The 24028-nt window shown below is 44.0% G+C and overlaps 1 protein-coding gene across 1 annotated transcript in view; it reads right to left on the reverse strand.

Moving 5' to 3' along the window:
- LOC147891511 (uncharacterized) overlaps positions 1-24028 on the reverse strand; it is a 170527-nt gene that overhangs the window by 95950 nt on the left and 50549 nt on the right. Inside the window, exons 4-7 of the mRNA XM_087387981.1 lie at positions 15968-16136; positions 14859-15076; positions 14533-14754; positions 14277-14388 (exon numbers count right to left, since the gene is read on the reverse strand). Coding sequence (XP_087244107.1) covers positions 14277-14388; positions 14533-14754; positions 14859-15076; positions 15968-16136 — 721 coding nt within the window. The remainder of the gene's footprint in view (positions 1-14276; positions 14389-14532; positions 14755-14858; positions 15077-15967; positions 16137-24028) is intronic.

Genomic DNA, 24028 nt, shown 5'->3' on the forward strand with positions numbered 1-24028 from the left:
GACCCAGTTGAAGAGGACAAGCAGGGAGTTTCTGTTTTCATCAGATTCCCTGGTCTTCCCTCAGTTTATCACCGGCTACTTTCAGTTATTGCGAGAGGTTTGGTATGGTAGCAGAGATCCCCCCTCTTTCTGGTGAACCCTCTTCAGCTGCCGAGGCGGTCAGGATGGATGGGGTACCTAGGGTTAGGTTCATTGTCCAGGACCCCAATATTTCAAATGACCACATCATGCTACAGTGACCCGATGGGTCCTTCTTCCGCCAAATATTTGAGAATGCAGGTCGGTAGGACCAGTGCAGGATTTGCAGATCCTCGAGGCACTTCGCCAGAGATTGCCCAAAGAAGAAAAAGAGGCCCAGAAAGCAACCAGCTCATACTAGCTTACGACAGAGGGCTGGAGCAGGACCTACCGCTCCACAGGCACTACCTCAGACACAGGCTCCCCCCCCTCCTAGGGCTACCCGAGTCCCTCCTGCACCTCGCACCCATCTCTGGCCCACGGTGGGTTCCGGCCGTGGTTAGGCCCTCTACTTCAGAGCACACATCCACTGCTTTGGAGGCTACCCCCTTGGAGCCTCGGGAGGAGACTAGTGTTCAGGATCCTTGTTCGACCCATCCTTGGATCAAGCTGTACCTTCCTCAGCAGCCCAGGTTGTTGGCACCTCGTCCACAGCACTTCTTGATGAGGATCCAGTACAGGTGCCTCCTTCTTTGGATAGAGGGAAGGGGGCCTTACATTCTATCCCTGCTTCGGTAGGAATTCTTCATACACTCTCCCTAGAATGGGCTCAGCGGAACTCCTTTTCCGCTTTGGAGGACCTCTTTGAACTCCCAGATGATGATTTTGTACCTTCTACTCTCAGAGAGCCAGTTATCGGCATCCCTTGTGAGAGATCCTTCTCTCTTTCACCTGTGGACTTTCCTTCCCTTGGACCTCATGTGTATGGCAGGAGGTCAGCTCCGGCGGAGGGTTCTTTTTCTGCCACCAGGTCGGGTAAGGTATTCCAACCCGCTTCCTCCTGTCGATGAGGATAGCCAGTTGGAATATACAGGGATTGGGCGGCATCCCTCATCACCGTCACAGACAGCTGATCAGGAATCAGCTCCATCCAGGTGCTTCAAATGGTTCCCTAGACATCCTTTTTCTTCAGGAACACAAATTGGATGTCAGAGATTTCTCCAAGTCAGGTAAGCTGCTTTCAGGCCAAACTTTTTGGCTTCCTGCCTTGAGAACCAAAGGAGATACATGCATATCAGTTTTAGATTCTATTCTCCCTCTGATCATTGGACACGGTAACCCCCTCCAGGGCCCAGTGGGTTTTACTTCTGATTGACGGACGTAAGGTTGGTTTCCTCAACCTCTATGCTCCGAACATCAGAGGGGACCGTGTTCTGTTCTGGAAAGAGTTGTTGTCATGGGCTGACATTGCAGATTCATGGATTATTGGGGGTGACTTCAACATGGTTGAGGCACCTTCTGATAAGAAAGGGGGCAGAGAAGGTGGTATTCATTCCCTCGAGAGAGCAGCTTGGGATGCCTTCTTATTCAGGTTCAGTGGCAGAGATGTTTGGTCAGATGATGCATTTCATATTCAGTCTCAGTCACTTTTGTTTTCATGGTCGAACCATAGGGTGCATATGCCTATCCATGCTCGGATTAACAGATTCTATGTGGATGACTGGGCACTTGATAGAGGGGGGACAGTTTGCATTGCACCTGGTGTTTCCACTTCCGACCATTTTCCAGTAGTTTTGTCCATCTCAGAGGCCCATTTGAGAGGATGGTCTCACAGTATCAAGATCCCCGATGCCTTATACACGGATGAGACTCTCACAGAGGCAGTCTTGGAGATCTGGGTTTCTCACATGCAGGGGGGGGGGCGGTCCTTCACATGTGGCCACAACACTTGCCACTATCATTGACTTTTATCACTCCATTGCTAGTGCTCGGCGAGGTGAGGTACTCAGGCGGGAGGTTGGTATCCGCCGGCAGTTGGCAGCCTTGCAGAGGGAGGAGCAGAGACGACCATTAGATGCTTGGATACAGGAGCGCCTTGCTGCGGCAAGGGCTCACTTGCAGACATTGCTTGATCAGAGAGCAGAGTATGCCTTCCATGCACGGGAGTCATTTTGGATACAGATGGGAGGGAGAGTCAATAAACACTTTTTCTCTACACTTGGTCCCAGACATAGTAGAGAGAGTGTCAGACAGCTTATTGACTCTGACGGCGTTTTGCAGTCTCATCCGAATACCGTCTTGCACTTAGCGACAGCTTTCTATGCCTCCCTCCTTTCCGCAGATCCTGACACACAGGCCAGAGATGTGGCTAGAGAAGAAGTTTGGCAGAGTTTACCTATGTTGGTCTCACTAGAGATGATATGCTTACTTGATGCACGCTTTACCAACACAGAATTCAAGTCTACCCTCTCCGCCCTTCATAAGGGGAAATGCCCTGGTTTTGATGGTATTACTCCTTCTTTCTTTATAGCCTTTTGGGATATGATAGGTGATTCTATTACTTCAGCCCTGCAGGGCATTTGGGACTCGGGTGAGATGCCTGACTCACTGACCGAGGGACTCATACACCTTATCCCGAAAGGTGGCAACAGAAATTTTGTATCCCATTGGAGACCCATCACTCTGTTGGGCACTTTATACCAAATCCTTGCCAAGGCGATCAGCATGTGATTGCAACCCCTTCTTCCAGACCTCATCCATGATACTCAGACAGGCTTTGTGCATGGCAGGAGCATATTTGACAATATCTTTTCCTTTTGGGAAGCCACTGAGTGGGCTATGCAGAGAGAGCGGGCAGAGGCTGGCAGTTCTACTCCTAGACTTTGAGAAAGCCTATGACAGAGTAGATTGGGGCTTTCTTGAGGGCACTCTTCTAGGTTTTGGTTTTTCAGATGCTTGGATTAGAGGGGTGGCCTCCCTTTATAGATCAGCTCATAGCCAGGTTTTGATTGGAGGGGTAAGGGGTGACAGATTTCAGATTTCCAGATCAGTTCGTCAGGGATGCCCTTTAGCCCCCTTCCTCTTTCTTTTTGTGGCAGAAGCTATGAGTATCTTCCTTGGATCTCAAGCTGAGCTTTTTGGGTTGAGATTGCCCTTGAGACAGGAGCAGGAGCTTCTTGACTGTGAGTTGGCTGATGACACTGCTATTTTTATTGAGGCCTCTTCGTAGTCACTTGATTCTTTCCGGACAGCCTTGAATATTTCTTCCTCAGCTACAGGGGCACACATTAATTGGCATAAATCCTTTGGCTTTTGGATCAGTGATGAGAAAACTCCAGACTGGGGAGTTGACCTTGGCCTTTCCTAGATTCAGAGGGGTGTTCCTGTCAGATATATGGGATGCCAGGTAGGGTTGGGCATCTCTCCAGCACAGCAGTTTGCCCCAGTACTAGAAAGTATAAGGAAAAAGCTACTTTTTTGGAGCTCAGCCCACCAACTCGACCTTGCCTCTAGAGTTGTGGTAGTGAACCAGGTTCTTTTCGCCACCGCCTGCTTTGTGTGTTCTTGCTAGTGCCGGCGGTCTAGGGATTGCATTACTCAACTCATTAGACCAGTCAGGAATTTTTTATGGAGTGGACTTGATGGCACAGCAGATGTTGTAGCGAGGGTGGCCTGGGAGACCATTATTCTCCCTACATATGAAGGGGGCCTTAACATCATTTACCCGGACTTGCAGTGCAGGGCATTGCTTTGTAAGGTGGTGGTGAGGGGACTCATGCCTAGACACGAACCTTGGAAGGATTTCTTTTTTGGATGCATTTAGGCTTGCACACCAACCTTGGGAGATGATTGGGTGGACAGCCCAAGGTGGATCTTTACTTCAGCCCCTCTCAGATCTCCTGCCTCTCCTCTCATGTCTACCATCCTGAAAGCTTGGGGGAGCTTCAGGAACACTCTTCGAAGGGTTCCGCCCTCTACCCTAGAAGAGATTGATAGGCAGCCGGTCATTTGGAATGATAGTATACTTGATGAGCATGGCAGACCACTGGGCACTTCCCATTACATGCAGTGGTCTAGATGGGAGAGAGGCCCCGCCTACACAGTAGGTACTTGGAAGGCATTTATCAGGCTACCTGAGGATCAAAGACTGGAGTCTATGAGTCACCTCAGAGGGGTAGCACGTAGGGTTCAGTAGATAGATGCAGCCATCCCGGTGGAATGGGCAGTTGAGTTGCCTATTACTTCCACCACTTGGATGGGAGCTTTTTTGAGGACAGCAGTTCCTCTACAGGTGATCGCTCTTCGAGGTCTCGGAGAAGATGCACTGGTCTTTGACGTTGGGGATGGAGGTATACTCTCTAGATCCACCGATGATATTCTTCTAGAGGTTGCCTTTCAGCCTGTCAGGATTGTTGGTTTTGTGGACCATGGAGCGGGCTTGGAGTGGTACTTAGACCCCGACCCTCTGCTTTTGGCCTTGGGATCTTGGAGGTTGTGGTTGTATGGAGGTGCACCTATCAGGTGCTTGCAGTGGGACCTAGGAGAGTGGAAGTGGATAGATCATGGGCACCGAGAGAGGGGAATTCCCTTTTTTTGTTTCACGGTTGGTAATGCTAGGAGATTTCAGCTGAACAGTAGGGGTTGGGTTCCCTCCAGAGCCCCCCATTGGGACAGCTTCTTCATCACTGCAGATTTGCGTAGGAATTTCTGGAGGAGGCTCTAGAAATCCCTCAGAAATAGAAAGATCACTCTTTTCTTTTGGCTTTCTATTCATGGAGGGATTGCAGTGAACCTGTGGAGATCACGTTTTGGTGCTGATCCCACTTGCCCTCGCTGTCATTCTGCAGAAGAGTCAGTGCGACATTGCCTTTGGGACTGCAGTCATGCGAGGACTATTTGGAAAGGGGTTGCGAGGATACTCAGCATTTTTCATACTTCCCCTTTCTTCATGACTTGGGGCTCGGTCACATGGTTATCCCTTACTGGTCCCCAGGTGTTTTATGAGGGTGAGCCTTCTTCTTGGGCACTCTCGGTCCGCCGGCAAGTGATAGAGCCCTGCTCCCTTCAGGATGTACCACTTACTCCCTTCAGGGCTTCTCATGCTTCAGTGAACACCTCTTGGGAGATCTTGGCTAGCATTTCCTCTTGGCACATTTGGAGAGCCAGATGTACAAAGGCCTTGGATGGCACCCAGATACACCCTTCACAGGTGTTCACCGGTATTTGGACTGACACGGTTCACACTTTGATAGCCATTTGGGCTAGCATGCAGGGCCCTTCACGGGCAGCCTCTTCTAGAAGGACTGTTTTTCTTCGAGTTTGGAAGGGTTCTCCCTGTTTCTCGGAGGTTTCTACTGGATTGAGATGGCACTATCAGCCCCAATTCTTTCTTTTTGGCTCTTGAGCTTTTCATGCATTGCATGGTGTATCCTGTATGGAGCTTGCTCTAACGGTTTTCTTTAATACTTAATAGAAATCTCTTTTTGAAAAAAAAAAAAAGTAGTGATCCTGGTGAAGGCGCCCAGCTACATGAGACCTCTAGAAAGCTGCTACAGGTAAAAACGAGCTGGCTGGACTGATTTCTTCGCAACAAAAGTGACTCTTTACAAGAGAACTCAAACCCGTTAGTGGTAGAAGCACGAGAAGCAATGCGGGAGCCAAGCTCTGATACCAATTGTTGGAACTGTGAGGAGACACGAAGTGGATAACGAACACAAGGTGTAGTCCACACACAAAGCTCCACTGAATAGTTCAACAATAGAAGTACAAGATTGGGGATATATATGAAACCCAAGTATAAAGTGAAAAGCCTAGACTAGAATAACCTAGACCAAGTCTAGCCTACAATACCATACCATTGTATGTTCTATCATAGGCTGCCTTTCAATCTCTTCACGGGTGGACTGGGGAATCCTGCGAAGAGTACTCCTGAAGCTGGCCCATGATTTCACTATAGCAACCATAAGAGGGGAAGAAGGAGATCTGAGGTGGGCTGTGGTGAAAACCCATCTGGTACTGTGTATCCAATCATCTCCTGAAGTGGGTGTGCGAGACTGTATGCATCTGATAAAAAAGTCCTTTCAAGGCTCTCGTCCTTGCATAAGTCCTCTCACCAACAACCTTGCAGAGTAAAGCTCTACATTGTAGATCCGGGTCAATGATATTCAAACCCCCTTCTCTTGTATTGCATGATGTATCCCGTATGGAGCTTGCTCTAACGGTTTTTCTTTAATACTTAATAGAAGTCTCCTTTTGCAAAAAAAAAAAAAAACCCTTCTCTTGTAGGAAGAATCAAGGTCTCCCAAGCCACCCTGGCTGTAACATCAGTTGTGCCATCTAGACCAGTCCATAAAAAATTCTGTATGGGCCTCTTGAGCTGAGTGATACAATCCCTAGAGTGGCACCAACAAGAGCATACAAACCAAGCTGTGGCTAGAAGAACCTGGTTAACCACCACCACTCTCGATGCCAAGTCAAGTTTGGCTGAGCTCCAAAAAAGGAGCTTTCTTCTGATGCTCTTCAACACCGGAGCAAACTGCTGTGAAGGAGAGATGCCCACCCCAACCTGGCAGCCCAAATATCTAACGGAGACACCTCTCTATACCCAAGTGAAACCAATATCATTACCCCAATCTGGGGTGTCATCATCGCAAATCCAAAAACCATTGGATTTATGCCAATTAATGTGTGCACTTGCATATGTGCAAAATAAATCCAAGGCTGTTCAGAAGGAAGTTAGTGTTCTGGGGGAGGCATCCAAAAAAACAGCCGTGTAATCTGCCAACTCACTATCCAGGAGCTCTTCTTCCAGGCAAAGAGGAAGCCTCAGCCCATAAATATCAGCTTGAGATCTAAGGTAGATACTCATAGCTTTCGCCACAAATAGAAATAGAAAAGGGGCAAGAGGACATCCCTGGCGGACTGATCTACCGATCTGAAATGTGTCCCCTCTTACCCCCCCAATAAGCACCTGGCTATGGGTTGATCTGTAGAGAGAGGATACTCCTCTAATCCATGCATCCGAAAAACCAAAGTGAGAAAGAGTACCTTCTAAAAAATCGGATGTGCACACTTTCCAAGCAAAAACCTACGAGCAGAAAAGTCCGAGCGATAATTTTTAACACCAACCATGCTTGTATATTTCTCAAAGAATATACAATTCTTTCTTAATTTCTCATTTATGGAACCATATACTTACTTATTTTTCATTATAACCCTCATTTTAGAGAACATCATCTATATATGAACAAATAGTGAACACTTTAGAAACTCCTATAAATACCTCCCTACGATACTCTCTTTTGAGGATTATGGTAACTAAATCAATTTAAAAGAGTTTCCCTAATCTTTAGCAATCCCATATTTGAAGCTCTCATATAACAATGTATACCATATTCCTTGGATGAGTAGGAAAAAGATATTGGAAACCTCATACTTGAGGCCATTATAATCGATCATAAATTAATCTCTAATACATTATCAAATATGGGAAGGCAAGGAACGAATTTTCAAAATATTCCCAATTCTCCAAACCTAAGTACTTTTAAGGAAATGTGGTCTCTATTGAACTCCTTCCTACCATAATATGAATTAGGGAGAAGTTGTAACTCTCATATACATCTTGAAATTTTTACTTTTTATCTTTTATAACTATCAAAAGTATAATTTTAAGCCTACCATTGCATAGATCATGAAATTTTGAACATTTTTCCTTTTTACAGCTCCTCAATCTGAGATAAGGAGCAAAAGTTATGACCCCTTCTGCGTAGGCTCTCCAAGGGTATTCCGCCGGCGGAATAGGGTTGGGGGGCAAGCTCTTCAAACCATATTCCTCTAGAAAAATACACTTAGAGGGTCTATTAAAAAAGTATTATATTATTTTCTTAGGTCATCCTGAGGAACTATAAAGAGGATATTTGCTCAAAATTTCATGATCCAACCAATGGTGAAAGGAAAAGAAAGGATTTTTGAAAGTGATAAAATAAGTCACCACTTGGACATTATATATGTATATTATATAAAGGTATATTTATATCTATATCTATTTATTAGTATTTCATATTTACTTAATATTCCTTGAAATAATTTGGATTTTTTTGCTCCCCAAAAATGACTTGAGCCTATATATTTTGACCCCTCCTACCTTTTGTCCGCTCATCGCTATGTCGTAAGCTTTTTCAAAGTCCAAGAGTAGAATGGCCATCCTCTGGCGGCTTTGCAAGGCCCATTCTGAGGCCTCCCAAAATGAGAAAATATTATCGAAAATACTTCTGCCATGCACAAACCCTGTCTGTGTGTCATGAAGCAAATCTGGAAGCAAAACTTGTAGCCGCATACTGATGGCTTTCGCTAGAATCTTGTAAAAAGTGCCCAATAAAGTGATGGGTCTCCATTGTGATACTAGATTCCTATTACCCGCCTTTGGGATGAGATGAATGAGACCATCTGGAAGTGAGTCAGGCATCTCACCAAAGTCCCACACGCCTTGCAGGGCTGATGTAATATGATCACCAATCTGCTCCCAAAAGGTAATAAAAAAAGAAGGGGTAAGTCCATCCGAACCTGGGCACTTGCCTTTGTGAAGGGCAAGTAATGCAGTCTTGAATTCTGCATTGGTGAAAGGTGCATCAAGAGAAACATACATCTCATCCTTCACCAATACAACGATACACTGCCAAATAACCTCTCTGGCATAATCTATGGCCTGTGTGTTCGGATTTGCAGTAAAAAGGGATGCAAAAAAATCTGAAGCTACACGCATGACGGTATCAGGATCTGACTGTAACACCCCGTCTAGGTCAACAAGCTGTGAGACACTATCTCTACTATGTCTGGGTCCATGAGTAGAGAAAAAGTGTTTGTTGACCGTGCCACCCATCTGAATCCAAAAGGATTCCTGTGCATGATGAAAGGCATACTCTGCTCTCTGATCCAACAATATATGTATATGAGCCCTTGCTGCAGCAAGGCGCTCCTGAATCCAAGCATCAGTGGGCCTCTTCTGCTCTTCCCTCTGAAGGGATGCTAACTGCTGGCGTATACCAATCTCATGTCTCCTGGAATCAGCAACTGTATGATAATAGTCACTGATTCCGGATAAGGATGCAGCTACCTGAGATGGGCGGACAACTCCACCCTGTATGTGAGAAACCCAAATCTGTAAAATATCCTCTGTGAGGCTCTCCTTTGCATAAAATGCATCCGGAATCATGACACTAGTAGAGCGTCCTCTCCGATGAGGCTCAAGAATCTGCAACACCACTGAAAAATGATCTAAAGTGGTAACCCCAATAGAAATGCATACAAATCCGCCTCTGTCAAGTGCCCAATCATCTACATAAAATCTGTCAATACATGCATGGATGGGCACCTGTTCGACCAAGAGTACATGAGTGACTGTGGCATAACATGAAAGGCATCATCAAGCCAAGTGTCCCTGCCACTGTATAGAAAGAGAAAGGCATCCCAGGCTGCCCTCTCTAAAGAATGAATTCCACCCTGTTTGCCTCCCTTTTTGTCTAATGGCAACTCAACCATGTTGAAATTGCCACCAATGATCCAAGAATCTGCAATGGGGGCCCAAGATAGTAACTCCTTCCAAAAGGAGACTCGCTCCCCTCTGTTGTTGGGGGCATACAGATTGAGAAGGCCAATCTTAGGCCCTGCAATCAAAATAATGATCCATTGAGCTCTAGAGGGGGAGATAATACCATGACCAGCAACAAGGGGTAAAATAGAAGGAGAGACCGAAATGCAAGTACCTCCCCTTGTGCCTATAGCAAGCGACCAGAAGGTATGTCTTGAAAGAAGTTTGCCAGATTTAGAGCAATCACTGGCATCCAACTTGTGTTCTTGGATAAGAAGGATATCAATAGCACCTCCAGTGACACCTGGATGAAGCTGATTCTAGATCAGCTGCCTACGGTGACAGTGTGGAACTCTGTCTAGGCCCTGTATGTTCCAGGTGACTCTATCCTCATCAATAGGAGGATGTTGGGTGGAAAGGCTTAGCCGACCTAGTAGAGGAGACCAGCTTCCCTTGGGCCAAAACACTCCTGCTGAGGGCAGGAAACTCAACAGGTAAAAGGATCCCCACACCTACTGAGGGGGAGGCCCTATCAAAAGGAATCGCAATGACTGGGATCCCTAAGGTGGAGGGCACAAACTCCTCATCATCCATGAAAGTCGCCGAGTCTCCCAGTGCCGAAATATAGTTCCTGAGAAGCAAGTCTGGCTGAGGAGTGCGAAGAAGACTTGCACTCGTGGAAGATGAAGGAGAAGGACTTGCCAGGCCTCTATCAGCAGAACTAGAGCTGGGGGCTAAGAAGGCCTGTGGCACGGCTGAAGAGGAATCTGGAGTCCTCATCTGTGCATGCAATCCCTTGGTTGTCCTGACTGTGCCAGGAACAGTCTGTGGGGAAGAAGTATCGGTAGCCCCCTCATGATTAGAAACCAAAGTGACTGGGGCTGGTACTGGTGTATCCATTATACCAATGCTTGTGATCTTGATCTATGTGGCTTCACAGATTCTGATTGGTCAGGGGACATTGATGATAGAAAATCCATTTTTGGCTACTGTTTCTCTTTGGGTTCCGCATGCATATCTTGGTTAAGTAAGAAGCACATGCCAGGGTCTCTCTTTCTTCTAGTGAAGCGGAGTATAAGGCAGAAAATGTAGCTACTACAGAATGCATATGGCTAAGGAAGCTACTTTATGACTTGCATCATTCACAAGATGATTAGGCCACCTCTATCTTGTGTGACAATCATGTTTTTCATGCTCGCATGAAACATGTGGAAAATCACTATCACTTTATACGGGATTGTATAGCAGATGGCATCATTAGCCTCATCTATTGTCCATCCGAGGACAATGTAGCAGATATCTTCACTAAGAGCCTGTCAGCAGAAGTGTTTGTACGTCATCGAACACGCTTGGGAATCAGAGACATACAACAATGTCAAGGGGGGTTGTAAAATGACATTGTTTTTCTTGTAATACTCCCATAGGTTGCTATATCCTATTGGATGAATTTGTGCAACCATGGTACTTTAGGTACCCTAGGTACTTCTGAGGAGTTTCCAAAGTACTTCAACCATACCATTGAGGGGGGATTTGATGGAACATACAATGGTATGGTATTGTAGGCTAGACTTGGTCTAAGTTATTCTAGTCTAGGGTTTTCACTTTATACTTGGGTTTCATATATATCCCAAGTCTTGTACTTCTATTGTTGAACTATTCAGTGGAGCTTTGTGTGTGGACTACACTCTTGTGTTCGTTATCCACTTCGTGTCTCCTCACAGTTCCAACACCCAATTGGAGAAGCAAATCGTGGGCAGCTCAAATCAACTTCGTGACCACCAATGGGAGCCCGAATGAAGACGGCAGCAGAGGCAATCTATGGTGAATCAAGTGCAAAATTTTGGCATGTATCCCAAGGGCAGAAGCAGCTGCAAATGGTGCGATATCGAGGTTGGAGCAGCTACTGATGGCAGAAGTCCTGAGGCTAATGGCTAGGGCAGGAGTATGAGCAGCAGTCCGGAGGGTAGCAGCTCCAAGGCGAACGGGCAAGTAGGTGTACGGTGATGAAAGAAAAGTGGTAGGGAACCTAGTGAAGAGCCTATGCAACCGAAGACAGGATAGGTGTGAAGCAACTCTCTTTCATTCCATGGAAATGTTTACCAGTTCAGCATGCGGTCATGCCTCAGACAACCAGGAGCAACTTTCATGAAAGCAAAAGGAGAGGAAAAAAACAACGAGCAATCACCATAATTCAATTAGCTCTATAGATGAGGTCGAGACTCCCTATGAGATCAGACTAGCAATATGGGCTCCAATAGAAATAGAGTGAATGCACAACGCCCAGAGCATGTACCCGGACCACAGTGACTTGAGATGATACCCTCAATAGGCCACAAACAAGCACAAAGACACCAGGAAGACTCTCAATCGAGATGGCACAAATGACACGATGAACAAGACACGGTCAGATGGGAACAATGCACATCTGTGGTACCACAAGCGATAGGAATGAGCCACAACTCCTGCAGATCATCCAAGATCCTCCACGTCGAGTAGGTCTTCACCCTTCCTTGTCCACATGTATGGACAGCTTCCCTTTCAGCATTGTCTTCACGTACACAGCAACCTGTGTATGAGCAGTCTCCTGCGCAATCCTCTGGCTCTTCTCCTCATATTCTTATTCACCTCAAGAAATCAAGCAAAGGCTCTCTCTCACAATCAGCGCACAAGCACCCTTCTAAGCGCATTGGTAGCATAGATCACTAGCGATGAACAATCAGCGCACTCTTCTTCCTCTTCTCCAAAATCTCAGATTCGTCACCTTCTCTCCCGCTTCTGTAAAGCCTCTCTCCCTTTCCCTATAATCTGCGCTCCCCCTCTATAATCGCAGTGTCAACTCCTTTTTGGAAATCTCTTCATGCCACCCAAGTAATGAGCCAAGTCTCCACGTATTGCAGCATTGGCTTTCGGAGCCATAAAAAAACCCCATCACTAGCTAACTATGTGCACCTATGTGTCTCCCCACATTATTCATAGTGCTAGTATTTTATTGCTTTTTTTTGTCTTATCAACGGTTCTAGTGGGCAGGCTGTACGGCTAGGCAGGTATGCTGGTACAGCACGGGACTACATGAAAATAGTCCGTATTATGCCGTGCAGTGTACAGACTGTGCGACCTGTACGGCCTGCTTACAGTGGGCTGTATGGCCCGTTTGTAGGTCGATGGAGCAGCTAGAGGCAAGGCTACTAAGGCGGCTGATGGTGAGGCAAAAGAAGCAGCTATTGGTGAGGCATTTTGGGCTGAATAAGGTGAAGATGCAAGACATGGAATGGAAAGGAAAAGCAAGACTAGGAAAGCATAATGGAAATGAAATAATGCGAGAAAGAAATATACAACCAAGCAAAGTACTTACATGATCAAGGAAGGCATGAGACTTAATGATTATAACAATGAAAGTACAATGCCTTTATAGGATAGGCACACACACTCTAAGTGTCAAATGTATATGGGATAAGTCCCATAGTGACACGTGGCACTCTAGGATATAAAGTAGTATAGTACTTCTCTAGAACACACTAAAAGTCACTCAAATTGACTCCATTTCCTAACACCCCCCCATGGAGGAAAGGTGAGGGACTACTGGAATGGAACCAAGAACAGGACATGACAATGATGGTCATCAAAACTGTACATGCTGGTTTAGAACTAGACATGTCTCCCACACAATCTCAGAGGCAAGTGAGCATGGCTCAGAGGCTAGTGAGCATAACATAGAAATCTCATCGAGCATGGCTCAGAGGCTCATCATGCATGAATGCATGACCAACCCAGAGGTCTAGGAGACCAATGCACCAACAAATAGACCTATCAAAGCCAAAAAATCATGGAGGAGAGAGGAGCTTCCATTTGCGGGCTTCTCTCATCCTCTAGGTAGAGCAAGAAGAAGGGGAAGGTAGGAAGGGAGGTTTTGATACCACATGAAGGCACATGGTGGAGAGGAGGAGAGAGAGAGAGAGAGAGAGAGAGAGAGTAGGCTAGGGAGAGAGGAAGTGATACTCAAAGAGAGACATAATGAAATGGAAATGAAATGACTAGAGCAATGAGCCAAAGTGAAAGTACTCACATGTAGACCAAAGAGCTTGTAGCTTGATACTTGATTGATTTGACACTAGACAAGTACAGCTCTTATATAGAGCACATACACACATTTGAACACCAATGCATATGTAATAACTCCCAATGTGACATGTGGCATCCTTAGGACACACTAGACTAGAACTCACATTAGAACACACCAAACTGACTCATCTTGACTCCATTTCCTAACAGATAACCATAAAATAGGTGAACTACTCTCCCTGCTGCCCGCGCTAGCGCTTCTCCATCTCCCCTTGAGCTCCCCATCCAACTCTTCACTTTCTTCATCCCCCTCCGACTTGAAATTCATCTAGAGACAGATATTATAATGATAGCCGAGAACATAGATAGACAACCGCTATTGGCAACATATGCTACACCTATTGCTATCTAGTACAAGCTACAATCTCCCATAAAATGCATGCTGTACTCCTCAAACGTGCTCCAACTTTCCTAATAGCATCTCATATGCATTTGTCTGAAATCCTTTAAAGATGCTAGAAAGCAAGTAGAAGCATTGCTGCATGTCTACTTCCTTGGACCACAAGCACACGTTATTACACAGTCAGCGTACAAGTGTCAAATACGAGCCTTGAAATAGATGACCTTGCCCAAAAGTCCCCAAAAAATGATGTAAAGCATCAGATGTGCTTGCCTGTCAAAGGATAGCGATAGGTGCGAACACCCCCAAATTCTGTACCAGCAAACAGCAAACGACTCCCATCAGGGAGTGCGATTTGTGTCAACAATGCAGCGCTGTTGAAACTCTGCGAAGTTAATATCAGTGATCTTAGACTTGTAAGAAGAATTATAAAAGTTTTAACTCAACATTGAGTTCTTAAAGCTCAACTGGATACTATATGGCACTCCACAGGAAGTCTGCTTTGAGTAAGTCCACATTTGTTGCATACCTTAACAATCTGAGTTTCATCCATCTCCTTGAGCTTTCTATCTGAACCAACAGCAATAAAAGTATTTGCATTGTATAAACCAGTGACACTTGTGTATGCACAACCTTTTAAAACACTCTCACGATTCCGTTTGTAGTCCTTAGTTTTCCATTCATAGATTGCTCCATCCAAACCAGCTGTTAAAATTATTGTGTCGTCTGAGGACCACCATACGTAGCGGACCTGAAATTTTGTAATGTACACACAGTCTATTCATATTAGCAGCAGCATCACTTTACTTAATATCCATCTTGAATGCAAGCCCACATTAGTGCTAATAAGTTTACCTTACCACTGTGACCTCTCAGGTTGCCGATATTTTCACATGTGTAAGTTGAAAATATTTGAACTACATTATTATGGACAGCAGCAAAATACTGTCCACCATTGCTAAATGTACACTCCTGGCAGCTCTTGATGCCAATTTCCTTCGCTAGGCGAATATCATCAATCAGTAGGTTCATAAATCTCAATTTGTCTGAGAATCCAACTAATACATGCAAGCCTGCAATCAGAAACTGTTGTGAGTAGCAAACTTCAAAGGAGCAACAATGCCAAATTCTGCACAACTGATTGGCTACAACAGCCCAATTTCTTTTTTGGGAAAAAAAAAACAACAGCCTCATTTTTTTTTCACATGATTTTTGCGAGATTCTCACAGGATTTTATCATGACTCTATATAAATTTCCCTACTTAGTAGTTCATTTTTTCGAGGGAAACAAGGAGGGTTTCTGATTACTTTTTTGGCTTTTCCCCACCATTTGATGCAAGCATATTTTCTCAGACTCCCCTTGCCTGATTACTTGTTTGACAAGAAAAAATAAATAAATTGTCACCACTACACCCCAAAGGCTTAGAAAAAGGCTGCCGAAAAAGTCGAAATCAGGCCTTGAAAGGAATTGTCTACTACGATTACCATGCCTTTGAATAGAAATTAGGCCTTGAAAGGAAGTGTCTACTACAATTACCATGCCTTTGAATAGAAAGTAACAGTTTTAAGGAATAACTCTTGATTGGTGGCAGTTTCAGAGTACAAATATATGTGCTACACCCTGAATGTATTATCTATACAATTGCTTGCACACTTAGGCTATCATTTCAAATGTACTATTATTACACTCACTTATATGGTCATGTTATGAAGTGCTAGAATATCACAGAAAAGTTCCAAGATCTAGCCAGACTTGTCTTAAACACAAATGCATATAAAAGGTGGCTGCTAGCTATGCATAGAGCTACAATGTGTTATAAAAGAATATCTTGTCCCATGATGCTATTGTGTCTTGAAAGGACATAAGTAATATCACATCACATTAAAACCTCTACCTCTCTCTCTCTCTCTCTCTCTCTCTCTCTCTCTCTCTCTCTCACACACACACACACACACAAACTTACCACTGGGATGTAAAGTCACTGAGAAAGCATCTTCATTGAAAAACTTCACAATTTCACAAGTTCTTTCATGATAGTTCCATACACGCACACTTTTATCAGTGCTACATGTCACAACTATAGGCTTGCGAATGCAAATATCAATCCCTGTGATGCTCCCCAAATGATAAGCCTGCAAAAATAATCTAAAAGGTAAAAACACTCATTAAGATTTAACTATGCATGAGTCCATTGACCAAATAATAAAAAGGATGGGCTCAAATGACAATCATCTCTATCTTCTCAGGTTAGAGAATCCAAATAATAACAGAAGATCAATCTGTGAAGAACTAATTTATGTTATGCTCTATCGGCAGGAAAACTTGCTATGGTGGAGTTTGAGCATTGTTATGAGGCGAGTCCCCCCCCTTGCCCCACCTCGAAAAAAGCTCTTGTTTTTTTTTTTCACAAAAAAGAACATTCTATTAATAAACTCATCATTACCACCAAGGAAAAAACAACTCCCCAATGAAGGGTACAAAATAAAAATACAAGAATAGCCATGTGGCTGGCCGCTCTCTAGGGGATTACCTTGTACAAAGGGCTAAACAAATAGCCTCTCCAATGGTTTATAATGCCGTATTATACAACCATCTGTGAAATGAAGAAAAAAGCCTGGCTCCCGTATACGGATAATATAGCACGATCTGAGTCTCCCTGGATTCTATCCCATCTGCCTCTGAGAGTATGAATGATATCTCACCAAATGCTGGCAAGTGTCTCTGAGGCTGATGTAGTATACTTCTCTATGTCTTGACTACATGTAGCTGTCCATATGTACCAGGCAATGATGTGTAGGAACACGAAGAGAGAGAGAGAGAGAGAGAGAGAGCGAGCTGGACAACAGCATGAGCATAACCAACAAGCAAGAGAGAATGAGGAACGTGTACTCAATAGATAAGATGAAAGAGTACAATGATGCACCTGGTGACCACTGTATATATATATGGACCCGTAGTGTGTCACATAACATAAGCAAGTCTAAATAAATAAATGAACCTAGAATAGCCTACATGTCCATACCAGTGACATAAATGGCCTACAAACCCCCCTCAATGGTATGGATGTCATACTCCGGGAATGTCTCAGAAGTACCTAGGGTACCCAAAGTACCATGGTTGCACAAATTCATCCATGAAAGGATATAGTAACCTATGGGTAGTGTAGACAATAGCCCCTTGACATTGTGGTAATGTCCCTCATGCCAGGCTTCTTGCGAAATTGTATGAATGGATCCACTGCAAGAGCTGTAGTGAAGATATCCGCAACATTACCCTCAGTAGGACAATAAGGAAGAGCAATGTAGCTGTCATCGATACAAGCCTGAATGAAATGATAGTGGTTCTTAATATGCTTCATGTGGGCATGAAACACTGGGTTGTGAACAACAGCGATGCATGACTGACTATCACAACAGTTAAGATGTGGGGATATCCTCCTGTGAATGATGGTCATACATGAGTTTCCTCAACCACATGCACTCTATTGTGGCTGCAACTGCTGCCTTATATTCCGCTTCACTAGATGAGAGGCCTGGGATGTTTCTTGCTTTGCCATGAAATGGAAGTGCTGCCCATAAAGAAACTATACCCAGATGTAGGTCTTTTTTCATCACAACATCTTGCCCAATTTGAATCAATAAAACCATGGAGATGTACATCATTACCTGTAGCATAATGCAAACCAAAGTGAACAATCCCACTTATGTATCGAAGGACCCTCTTGGCTGCATTCCAATGGGTGATAGTAGGAGATTGCATAAACTGTGATAGAAAGCCCACGGCATAAGAAAGATCCGGTCTGGTAGAGCATAAATAGATGAACTTCCCAACCAGCTGGCTATATAATGTGCCATCAAACTTCTCATTTGTATCATACTTTCTAAGTTTGGGTCCCTTCTTCATAGGAGTAGACACGGGTTTGCTGTCCTACATACAAAATTGTTGGATTATACTCAATGCATACTTGGACAGAGTAACTGAAATGTCATGTGCCGTTTGCCAAAACTCAAGTCCCAAACAATAATGTAATAGCCTCAGATCAGTCATCTCAAACTCTAAGAATAGGATAGTCTTGATGGCTGCAATCTTGTCTATGTCATTTCCTGTGAGTATAATATCATCCACATATAAAATAAGGATGACTATGTAGTCATGTTCCTCCAGAACATACAAGTTGGGCTCACTTGGAGTATTGCAAAATAGATGTGACAATAGATAGGCATGTATGCAATGATGCCAAGCACGTGGTGCTTGCTTTAACCCATATAAAGCTTTCTCCAACTTGCACACTTGTGTTCCTGTCCTGCAATGCTAAAGCCTAGGGGTTGATTCACATATACCTCCTCTTTGAGGTCTCCATTCAAGAAGGCTGTCTTGACATCAAACTGATATATTGGCCAACCATATGAGGCAATCATGGCCACAACACACCTAATAGTGTGTTAGAATATGAAGTTAAAGTGAGAGTTATTTTGTGTGTCCTAGGTCCCTAGGACATGTTCTATAGTCTAGTGAGTCCTAGATAGTGCCACGTGTCATATGGGGGATTATCCCATATACATAGTGTGCTTCTAGAGTCTAGAGGCTCACACTATATAGTCTTGTACTAGTCTTGAGTCTTAAAAAATAGAGTTTTCAACATCAAGTTATCACTACATGGTGAGTACTTTGGTTATTTCTTGCACTTGTACTTTTTTTTCATTTCATTTTGCCTTTCACTATGCTTTCCATCTTTCCATTCTGTTCCTAGTTAGCTAGCTTGGCATTCCATCCTTCCATATGTTCCTTCATGTGGTATCAGAGCCATGTTCCTAGCCCTACTCTCTCTTTCCCTTTCCCTTCCAAGACGTTGAGGTGAGGGAGGCCAATGAAGCTACTCTCCCTCCTCCTTGGAAGGCTGCCCTCTTCTCTCCTTCCTTGAGCTCTCTTCTCCTCCTACCCAAGCCTCATCAATGTGAGCTGAATGCTGCCCATCTACGACATGCTGTTGGTCACCATCAAATCTATGCTGCCATCTTCTTCATCGACATGCTCATCTTCGTGTTCTCCTCTTGAGAGCTTCAACGCTGCTGCCTAAGATCTGCTCCAGCTGAAGCCACCACCATCAAATCTGTGCGCAATTTCTTGTCTCTCTCAAGGCACTTCTACTCCAGCCCGTCATGCACCAAATCTGCTGCATCTTGGCCGTTTTTTGCTACTTTGAACCTCTCTCCCTTGCCAAGCCACCTGCTGTCGATCTCTGAGAATTTCTGTCCCAAAGCTGCTCCTTCTGCCAATGCAGTTCTAGATCCAGCCCTCAGGATTGCTGCTGCTCCTATCTCCACCATTCTGCTTCAAAGAGTCGCCTCTTCACACCTGAAAATTCTGCCTGCAAACAGCCACGTAAATTGCCCAAATTTTGCTTGAAGCTCTGCCTACAAATTCCGTCTATCTCCAGCTCTTCTCTGTCCTGTAACAGGCCCTCTTCTCTGCCCGTCACTTGCTCTACATCCTGTCAACAACAAGTGAAGCTGCTCCGAGCTTGATGTGAGCTCCAAACACCTCCCGACTTCTCCGATTACCGCCCCGATTGTCCTTGGTGCCCGAGCTCCACTTTTGACTGACTCTCTGAGTGCTTGTGACACCTCCGGCTTCTACTTCGACATCGGTAACTCTCCCTTAGCCATTTTGAGAGTCACTATGTGAGTGCTCCATTTAGCCTCTGAGTCTATTGTCGGAACTGTGAGGAGACACGAAGTGGATAACGAACACAAGAGTGTAGTCCACACACAAAGCTCCACTGGAATAGTTCAACAATAGAAGTACAAGACTTGGGATATATATGAAACCCAAGTATAAAGTGAAAACCCTAGACTAGAATAACTTAGACTAAGTCTAGCCTACAATACCATACCATTGTATGTTCTATCAAATCCCCCCTCAATGGTATGGCTGAAGTACTCTGGAAACTCCTCAGAAGTACCTAGGGTACCTAAAGTACCATGGTTGCACAAATTCATCCAATAGGATATAGCAACCTATGGGAGTATTACAAGAAAAGCAATGTCATTTTACAACCCCCCTTGACATTGTTGTAATGTCTCTGATTCCCAAGCCTGTTCGAGACGTACAAACACTTCTACTGACAGGCTCTTAGTGAAGATATCTGCTACATTGTCCTCAGATGGACAATAGATGAGGATAATGATGCCATTTGCTATACAATCCCGTATAAAGTGATAGTGATTTTCCACATGTTTCATGCGAGCATGAAAAACAGGATTGTTACCAATCTTTATGCAACTCTGATTGTCACACAAGATAGAGGTGGCCTGGTCATCTTGTGAATGATGCAAGTCATAAAGTAGGTTCCTTAGCCATATGCATTCTATAGTAGCTGCATTTGCTGCCTTATACTCCGCTTCACTAGAAGAAAGAGAGACCCTGGCCTATGCTTCTTACTTAACCAAGATATGCATGCGGAACCCAAAGAGAAACAGTAGCCAGAAATGGATTTTCTATCATCAATGTCCCCTGACCAATCAGAATCTGTGAAGCCACATAGATCAAGATCACAAGCATTGGTATAATGGATACACCACTAGAAGAAAGAGAGACCCTGGCCTGCTTCTTACTTAACCAAGATATGCATGCGGAACCCAAAGAGAAACAGTAGCCAGAAATGGATTTTCTATCATCAATGTCCCCTGGCCAATCAGAATCTGTGAAGCCACATCGATCAAGATCACAAGCATTGGTATAATGCATCCCAAGAATAATAGTGCCATGCACATATCTGAGAACACGCTTGGCGGCATTCCAATGAGTGATAGTGGGACAATGCATAAACTGACTCAATACTCCTGCAGCATAAGCAATATCAGGCCTTGTGGAACACAAATAGATAAGACTCCCCACCAACTGTATGTACAAAGTACCGTCAAACTTTTTAGCCTTATCATACTTAGACAGTATGAGACCCTTCTCAAGAGGTGTAGCTGCAGGTGTACTATTCTCCATGTAATATACTCATGGCATACTTAGTTTGGGACATGAAAATACCATCTTGAGTTTGCCAAAACTCAATGCCCAAACAATAGTGCAGTAAACCCAAGTCTGTCATATCAAATGACCGAGACAAAGCTGATTTTACTGATGCAATATTTCCCTCATCATTGCCAGTAAGCATAATATCATCCACATAAAGAATAAGAATGATGATTTCTGATTTTTCTTGAAGCACATAGAGATTTGGCTCAGTATGAGTGCTAACAAAGCCCTGTGATAACAAGAACTGATGGATTTTATGGTACCAAGCCCGAGGTGCTTGTTTCAGCCCATATAAAGCTTTGCGAAGCTTGCATACCTTTTGTTCATGTTCCTTAACCACAAAACCTTGGGGCTGCTGCACATAGACCTCTTCCTTTAGGTCTCCATTCAAAAAGGCCGTCTTCACATCCATCTGATAAACAGGCCAACCATAACTTGCAGCAAGAGAAATGACAGTCCGAATGGTTGTCATCTTGGCTACAGGAGCAAAAGTCTCCTCATAGTCAATTCCTTCCTCCTGAGTATACCCCTTGGCAACTAAACGGGCTTTATGTTTCTCAACTGTGCCATCAAAATGATATTTCAACTTATAAATCCACTTGGTGCCAACTACATTCTTCCCAATAGGGAGTCAACCAATTCCCAAGTGGCATTCTTTTCAATGGACTGAATTTTAGATTTAATGGCATCTTCCCATAATGGGTGTCCCTGAGCATCCTCAAAACACTGAGGTTCAATTTCAGCTTCCATAACTGTGCTCATCAAGGCATAATTGACCTGATTCTATGCTTGCCTTGTACTAGACCTTGTTCTCCCCAACACAGGCTGATTTCGTGCATCCTAAATGGTAGCCCGAGCCCATCTAGGAAGGGGCTGACTGGCTGCAGCAGGCTGAGACTGATTTGCAAATTTTACCCTCCTCCTTTCATAGACAATAGGTTGATTTTCATTGACTGATTTCTGAACTGAAATTTCAGAATTGCTACCTTCATCAATATGGGGAATTTCTCCAGATGTAGTGGAGGAAGAACTTGGTGTGTAGACAGATGTGATGGCATATCTTTTGACTCAAAAGGTGTAGTGTCCTCAATGGGCATATGTAAATCATTAGGCATAAAGCAATCATTTTCATTGAAAGCAACATCTTTGCTTATGATAATTTTCTGTGTTTCAGGATTGTAAAGCCTATAGCCCTTGCTTTCAGTACTATAACCCACAAATATGCATTTGATTCCCTTATCATCAAGCTTGAATCTGTGTTGATCTGGTACTAATGCATATGCCATTGATCCAAAAATTCTGAAGTGGCTAACCTTTGGCTTATATCCATAGAATGCCTCAAACGGAGTCCGATTCACCACTGCTTTAGTTGGACATCTATTTTGGATGTATGTGGCTGTAACTACAGCCTCACCCCAAAATACTTTAGGCATCTTCTTGTAGCTCAGCATGCATCTGGTCATCTCCATTTAGTCCTGTTCTTTCTTTCAGCAACATTATTTTGAGCTGGTGTGTAAGAACATGTCTTTTGATGATGAATCCCATGATGAGCCAGATAATTCTTATAGGCATGAGACATGTAGTCCCCTCCTCTATCTGTCCTGAGTGTTTTGATCTTGGCATTAGTTTGGTTGTCAACAAGTGCTTTTAACTCCTGAAACCAATGAAACATTTCTCTTTCATGAGAAAGATCCATGTAAATCTGGAGTAATCATCAATAAAAGACACATAGTACTTGGCACCACGATGTGACCGCACATTCACCTCACATACATCACTATGCACAAGCTGCAGTATATGTGTGACTCTGATTGATCCATCCTTATTGAAAGGCAAATGGTGCAACTTTCCCATAATACACCCTTCACAAAAAGAACTAGATGGTTGCTGCAATTTTGGCATCCCTTCAACCATTTGATTATTCTACAAGTATGCCAATGCTCTATGATGTGCATGACCAAATCTAGCATGCCATAAATCACTTGAAGATGCATTAGATACAGACAAGGCATGCTGCACATGGGGCTTAGCATCCAACTTATAAAGACCCTTATCATAAGTGCCAGTGGCAACGACTGCATATCCCTTTCTAGGATCTTTAATTCTGCATTGATCATCCTAAAACTCCACAAGCATGTGCTGATCATGAGCTATGGATGGAACTGAAATAAGATTCTTCCGCTATGGATGGAACTGGATGTTTGGATGGAACATACCAAACATCACGAATATACTTGACTTTGCCATTATCAAGCTTAATGGGAATATGTCCCACTCCTGTAATGTCTTGAGAAGCATCATTGGCACAAGTACCTGCCGCCCATACACAGGTTCGATGCTCTCAAACCACTCCTTATGAGGAGTCATATGCTGTGAAGCACCGCTATCCAAATACCAATTCTCATTCACATTAAGTGAATAGGCATCATCATTATTGCTATGAGCAATAGCATGATCACAATCACAATCCCCCTTGGAAGATATGTCAGAGAGTGTGGCTGCAAATACAAAATCCTGATCATCCTGAGCAAAGTGTGCATGTGAGCCAGATGCATTTTTCTCAGTATGAGCCACAAAATTACTGTTTGAGTTGCCTTGCCTCTTCTTCTCATTTGCAATGCGTTTCTGACATTCTGCAATGTGATGGCTTGGCTTCTTGCAGTAATTGCAGTTGCCCTTTTTCACCTTAGCATCTTTACTTGATCCGGCATTATTGGTACTATTATTTGCCCCTTGTGGCTGGTTGTTTTTAGGCTTATATTTCTGAAATTTTCCCCTCCCCAGTGGCTAGAGCTTGCTCACTGCCATGAGAGCCACGAGAAAAATTATGAGCTCTTTCTTCTTCCTGCAATAACAAACCAACCAATTCTTCAAAAGAAATACATGCAGCCCTGAGAGTGATGCTCAATGATGTAGCAAATGTACTATATGAAGGAGCAAGACTATTAAGAGTGATAGAGACCAATCTCTTCTCTTCAATTTCCTCATCAACATT

The sequence above is a fragment of the Dipteris shenzhenensis genome, chromosome 17 (genome assembly GCF_047967505.1).
Source record: "Dipteris shenzhenensis isolate YYH24624 ecotype China chromosome 17, Dip_SZ_1.0, whole genome shotgun sequence".
Lineage (NCBI taxonomy): Eukaryota > Viridiplantae > Streptophyta > Polypodiopsida > Gleicheniales > Dipteridaceae > Dipteris > Dipteris shenzhenensis.